This window comes from Etheostoma spectabile, unplaced genomic scaffold (assembly GCF_008692095.1).
Source record: "Etheostoma spectabile isolate EspeVRDwgs_2016 unplaced genomic scaffold, UIUC_Espe_1.0 scaffold352, whole genome shotgun sequence".
Taxonomy (NCBI): domain Eukaryota; kingdom Metazoa; phylum Chordata; class Actinopteri; order Perciformes; family Percidae; genus Etheostoma; species Etheostoma spectabile.
In genome coordinates, this window is record NW_022605591.1 from 1,230,121 (window position 1) to 1,237,131 (window position 7,011).

Sequence of the window (7,011 nt, forward strand, 5' to 3'; positions counted from 1 at the left end):
TATATATATATATATATATAAAACAATACTTGGCGTACGTGTATTACTATACCACGGAAAATATTGTGATTCTATGCTATATCAATTTTTTTTTTTCAACCGCTAATAGACCCACTAAGCTCTACCAACAAAAGTTGGTGACTAGCTCGTGAGTATAGCGGTGCATTAAGCAGCTTAGGGCTGACTCAGCAGAAGTGTTTGAGCCTGCATCTAGTGGTCATCGGTGGAATAAAAGGGCCGAACAGCTTTCATTTCAAATAGCACTATGGTATGTTCCTTGTAGATCCAAGTAAGTTGCTTTGAATGATGCTAGTTACTTTCTATTAACCATACGTGATGCCTTTCAAAACCTATTTATACCAAGTGAAGCTGTGCAACCAAACAGTCTAAAAAAGAAAGCCGTTCCCATGGTGGTACCTTCCCTTTGATTTTAAGCCAGAAAAGAAATGAACCACCTATCATTTTAAATGAATTGCTTTTTTAGTGCTGACTTTTCAAACAAAGAGCAGGCTGGAGAGTTTTTTAAGCCATAAAAATTCAGCACCTGGCAAAGTTATTGTTGAGTCACTGTAATCGATCACAAACACTGGTGAACCACAGAAAACCGCAGAGTTTAATGTGCCGCCTAATACGTTTTATTCATCGAGGTGAAGAAAGCCCTGTCCTTACAAAATCTATAAATCTGTAAAAGGACATTGGGAGAACAGGACACCTAATCATCTTTCTTTGACCTTCTGAGAAAAAATGTTTACCTTTTTAGGGTTAAAAATGTGCAAGGATTTAGCACAATTTAATCATAAAGTGACACTTGCTTTTGGTTCTGACAGTGAGAAAAAGCAACATTTTGGCTGGTGGTGCAGTTTGGCTAAATACAACATACACAGACTGGTGACAGATGTATTTGCCTGCTGTTTTCCATCAGCCACTATACACCTACCTGTTCATTCTCGTTATTCAAACAATTAGACTAGGATGCGGTGTTCTTTTGGTGTTATAACAGCAGTTAGAACAACAGCAGATGGGCTCTGAACACGTCACTCATAGGTTTTGGCTGTGCTCACCCACAGCAGAAAAGTAGGAGTGAACGCAGGTTCACCTCAGTCCTGCCCACAGGGGAATGTTAGAGTATGAGCCAGCCAGACCAACATCAAACCTGTTGTGCTGAAAGGTCCCCAAACACCCTGAAACAGGCATGGCCACTGTCCATTAGAAGGACTGAACCCTTTTTCAATCTGGATCCCATGATGAAATAAGTCCAAACTCACACTGCTGAGAGTGTAACATTGTTTGAGCTCATGCATGTGTCAATATTCCCCTAATAGAGGTAATGAGCTCTTATATAGTTACCAATCAATTGTTTAATTTCTCCACCAAATTAAGATGTACACTGCACAACTCAGTGAAACGCAATCTCGTAAAATATGGATGCTTGGTCAGGTGCCTTTGTTGTTGTTACTGACACTGAAAAGAGACTTGGACACGCACTTGGTCGGGACTATTGCCATCCCTTTTAACGCGCTTGGTCGGGACTATTGGCGTCCCTTTTGACATGCTTGGTTGGGACTATTGGCGTCCCTTTTGACATGCATGGTTGGGACTATTGGCGTCCCTTTTGACACTGTTAGGTTAAGGGAAAGCTCGGGGCGGCCTCTAGCTCACCCAGTAAACACCATGTTGCCTGAGTCTTGCAGCAGCTTGGGTTTGAATCTGGCCTGCTACCCTTTGTCGCAGTTCATCCCCCATCTCTCTCCCCCTTTTATCCATCCATCCATTCTTCCATCCATCCATCCATCCATCTTTGTCTGCTTATCCGGTATCGGGTAGTGGGGGCAGCAGCTCCAGTAGGGGACCCCAATCTTTCCTTTCCCAAGCCCCATCAACCAGCTCCGACTGAGGGATCCAGAGGCATTCCCAGGCCAGGTTGGAGATATAATCCCCCCACCTAGTCCTAGCACGTCCAGTCCCAGCTGGACGTGCCTGGAAAACCTCCCTAGGGAGGCGGCCAGGAGGCATCCTTACCAGTTTCCCAAACCACCTCAACTGGCTCCTTTTGATGCAAATGAGCAGCGGCTCTACTCCGAGCTCCTCTCGAATGACTGATCTTCTCACCCTATCTCTAACGGAGACGCCAGCCAACCCCCCCCCCCTCCTGAGGAAACCCATTTTGGCTGCTTGTGCCCAAACGTCCATATGAGAACAGGTTGTGAAAAGAAAAGCAAGTTGTAAACCACCAGACTTGAATGATGGCCTTGAAATTAAAGCTGTTTGAATACTTCTCAGCCTCTATTAAAAAAATAAACATTTAATAACTCTATAATTCCCATTTAAGCATTTGATGCACATCTGCATGACCATCAAAGGGGCTTTTTATCGCAACAACACACAAAAGTTCACATTATAGGATCATCTTTTATTTTCGTACAACAGCAGACAGTTTAAGCACAGGAATGATGTGTATTGCACTTCGCAAAATGTAAATTTGAAAACAAACGACAAACTTAACAGGGAGGTAGTTTCTTAAAATATAAAAATGAAAAAAAAAAAAAAAAAATTGCTCCATAATACTCTACGGTAGTTCATGGTCACAATTATTAGCTTATGGTCCGTAGTCAGCCCTTCTCAGTGCCATCCTAAATCTTTACTCTGAAGTGATTAAGTCTGCTGTTGTGCCTCGCCTTTTGTCATCTGTGTAATGAAAACAAGCTCTGTGTGTGTGTGTGTGTGTGTGTGTGTGTGTGTGTGTGTGTGTGTGTGTGTGTGTGTGTGTGTGTGTGTGTGTGTGTGTTTGACTGAGTTGAAACCTTTTCACAATTATGCAGAACTACAGCCCAATACTGACGTGATGAGGGGCCTTGAGATCGGGGTCTGCTTCATCACCTAAGCTCATAAGAATGGTTTGAAATGTTGTGTAATACACATCGCTTCCTTGCTAAGAGTTAAATGAGAAGATTGTTACTACTCTAATATCAGTACTGTGATATAGCTAGAGCAAGCAGTTGGTTATCTTAGCTTAGCATAAAAGTTGTAAACCTGTAAACAGTTTAACAAATTCCACCTAGCTAAACACATTATAGTAGTTAGGGATAGATAGTTTTACAAGAAAAACAACTTTATGGCGTCCAAGACAAACACATAACTGCCTGTAAAACAGTGAATTGTTGTTTTTATGCCTTGGTTTTCATATGGATTTAACAAATATAGAGTGAGCTTTAGACGTGCTATGAGGCTGATTTATATAATGAGGCTAGCTTTTCCCCCCCCGTTTTTATTCTAAGCTAGGCTTACCAGCTGCGTGCTCCAGCTACATATTCACATATGTCTCTTCATCTAACTCGCAGCAAGAAAGCAAACGAGCATTTTTTCTTAAAATGGCAGCTATTCCGTTAAAGCTACAGTGGGTAGAGAGCGGGATTTGAAGTAGAGGGAGACATCTTCCTGCTGCCAGTGGTGGAAGAAGTATCTAGATCCTTTACTTAAGTTAAAGCACTAATACCACACTGTAAAAACACTCCCTAGTTACAAATGTTACTTAAGTAGAGGTATGTAAGTAGAATCAGGAAATGTACTTAGAGTATTACAAGTAAAAACTCCTCAATGCAGAAAATCCCACACATTTTAGAAACAGGAAACAATTAAAACGTTCTGCCAATCAACTAAGTGTTTAATGGTCTGATCATTTCAGCTGACCTTATGGGTATTATTGTTGGGTAGTTAAATTTATAATAAAACATTGAATTTTATAAACTACATGTGTTTTGTGTGCAAAACTACTAATTTGTTAAGTAACTAAAGCTGTCCGATTAAGTTGTGGAATTAAAAGTACAATATTTCTCTCTAAAATATGGAGGAGCAGAAGTAGAAAGTGGCATGAAAAGAAAAGACTCAAGTAAAGTACAAGTACCTCAAATTTGTACTTCAATATTCCTCAGGAAAAGGATCCCTTTGTCAAAATCAAGTCATAAAACCTTCAGTATTTCAGTTTTGTGCTTAGTATGTTGCATTGTTGCATATTTTCCATACATTGTTTCCACTCAAAACATTTTTTGCCAAGTAATATTTCATTCAAAAAATGAAAGAAAAATTGCAGCCATTGCACAGAGTGGAGGGAATTAAGGGGGGTGGGGGGGCTTAGAGCTAATTTTTTGCCCTGGGTCTCCAAGCAGAAAAATCCAGCCCATGTGTGTATCTTTTGGGAATGTATAAAGAGCCTGACCAATGACGATGCACTATAAAACATTACAGCATACATAAGTAGGGATAAAAGAACGTGATGCTCACTATTCAGACTGTGAATGCCTGTAATGGAAACACTTTATATTGAAGCTTGTAGAGACACCCAGGACGTAGTCACACTGATGGTGTGCACTGCCATGAATTACAACAGGACAATGAGACATAACAGCGAGTAACAAGTGACAGTAATAGACAAAACAGGCTTCTTTTTCCCTTTCGATATTTCCTTTAGGATAGTCAGGATGGCGCAGCAGCTGTGATCTAAAAGGACTTTTTCCAAGACTTGCAGAGGATCTTCTGGAAGGCATGCCGGAAGTCCCGGTTGAAGATGGTGTAGATGGCAGGGTTGAGGGAGCTGTTACAGTAGCCAATCCAGAAGAAGAATTTAAAGAGGGGGTCTGGGATCTTACAGGAGTCCCTGCACACACCATACAGGCTGTAGCTGAAGAAAAAGGGGAACCAGCACAAAACAAACACCCCCATGACCACAGCCAGGACAAATGTAAACCTTTTTTCCCTTGCTTGAGAGACCTTTTTCCTGGCTAAGGAGCCCCTGCGACGTCTCCTCCTGGAGGCAAAGAGCTCCTTGGATTTGTTACTGACCCTGGAGATGCGAGTGGACTGTTTGGAGAGGGAGATTTTCTTTTGGCTAGCCTTCTTGGCTTTTTGGTGGTCCCCCTCCTGCTGGGGTTTGGGACCCTTGCCCTCTGAGGAGGAGCTCTCCTCCATGTCAGCATCCTCAGTCTGTTGCCCAAATGTGACGGTGCGTTGGCTGGGTGTAGGCGGACACTGACAGTGCCCGTTCTCTATCTCGCCATGGAGAGGGGAGGTGGCTTTGCTCAGTCCATTCTCAGTTTGTTCAACACCATCTGGCCTGGGATTTTTACCCGACATGGTTCTGGTTCTGGTTTTGGCCACCTGGTATATTCTGATATACACCAGCACCATAATTAAGCACGGAGCGAAGAAGGACGCGATGCTGGAGGCGAGGATGTACCAAGTGTCATCATTCAGCTCGCACTGAGGCAGAGAGCTGAAATCATTGTTGCTGTCTATAGATATGAGTGGCGGAGACGAGATGAAAGCAGATATAAGCCACACAATTACGATGATGCACTTGACGCGTTTGGGAGTCCGCTTCAGGTTGTACTCTACAGCCTGCGTAACGGACCAGTAGCGGTCCAGGCTTATTGCGCACAGATGAACAATAGACGAAGTGCAAAACAATACATCCAAAGCCAGATAAATACCGCACCACACTTTTCCAAAATACCAGTAACCCATTAGTTCATTCGCCAGAGAAAACGGCATCACCAAAGTAGCGACCAGGATGTCCGCGGTGGCCAGAGACACAAGAAAAAGGTTCTGTGGGGCTTTCAGCGCCCTGCTCGTCAACACCGCTATCACCACCAGAATATTCCCAACAACCGTAAAGAGAATGAGAAAACTTACAAGGGCAGCAATGCTGGCTATGGCTGCTAAAGAATATCCACTTTCCAGACTCCAGGACGAATTCAGATGGACGACCGTGAACGCGTCCATTCCGCTGGCGTTAAATGAATCCATCCCGCCTGTGTGCACTTTATCTATACCCCGGATTGTGGCATGAATTCACAGCCATCCATCTAATGTCTGAGGAGTGCGTCAAAAACGCGCAGCTCCGCGGCCAATTTACCAATCTGACATGGATACGAGGTTTCCACTTCGCGGTGTCCTTGGGAGTTATCTGAAGCCAGTTGATCATATCTCAAGATAACTTATATAAATAAAAAATAATCCCCACCTGCGCCCTTTCATGGTGTTGTCACGCGCCTCCTGATTGCCAGGAGTTGAGTTCCGTCCAGCCGCAGCTCTCCTTCTTCAACACGGTGCGCTCTTGCTTCTAGTGATGCCCCATGTGTTGTTATCATAAAACTCACCCACTCCTGCCCCGCCCCCACCACGCAGCATTATTTTCATGTTATTGGGATATGATTAGGCTCGGAACAAGGCTTTATCTTAGCCCACATGATCTCAATTACTACGTTATTAATAATAAGTTGGTATATTTGTGTTGTAAACAAGCATTCCCAAATTGTAGGCCTTCAAATCAAAATGAAGGAGAAATTAGTTTTCTCTTTCTCCTCCTTGTCAATAATAATGAATAATTTAATCTTCAACTGTGCAATATTCTAGTAATACTGCAATAATCAACAATACTGGCTTATATTAATAGCCTACTGAAATTAATTTTACTGCACAATAAATCCCATTTATTTTTTTACGTATTTCATGCCTATATTTCACACACACACACAACCACACACACACACATATATATACACACACACATACATTTAAGTGTATTGCACACACTTGTAATTGATTTTTACTTATTTCTTCTATTTTATTTGTTCTCATTTCTCTATTTATTTCTACATGTATAACAAACTGAAATACTTGAAGAAAACCTGACACACATGCATAGTTTCCTTTTGGAGTTGTGTGTGTTTACGTGGCAGCAGATGTAAGGAGGAGAGTGAAGCAGTAGCAGAAGTGTGTGATGGGGTGAGTGTAGAGAAGTTGAAGATGTGAGGCGTATTGTGGTTTTGGATTTGAGCTCATCAGGCGAGATTTAAAATTGTGTTCCCCCCCCCCCTATAAAACAGTAGAGGCTTTGCTAATCATATTTTTACACTACCATAGCTGTTCTCCACTGTGCGGAACAGCGCACTGCACATGCATTTGATGGAAGTCGAGTAGCCACTTTTTATTTTCAACAGTCAAATGCTAAAAACG

General features: G+C 42.4%; 1 protein-coding gene across 1 annotated transcript in view; it reads right to left on the reverse strand.

Moving 5' to 3' along the window:
- LOC116686383 (alpha-2 adrenergic receptor) overlaps nt 1-6,142 on the reverse strand; it is a 15,855-nt gene extending 9,713 nt beyond the window's left edge. The window contains exons 1-2 of the mRNA XM_032511393.1: nt 3,567-6,142; nt 932-937 (exon numbers count right to left, since the gene is read on the reverse strand). Coding sequence (XP_032367284.1) covers nt 4,495-5,799 — 1,305 coding nt within the window. The 5' untranslated portion in view covers nt 5,800-6,142 and the 3' untranslated portion in view covers nt 932-937; nt 3,567-4,494. The remainder of the gene's footprint in view (nt 1-931; nt 938-3,566) is intronic.
- Between the last annotated feature and the right edge of the window lie 869 nt (nt 6,143-7,011).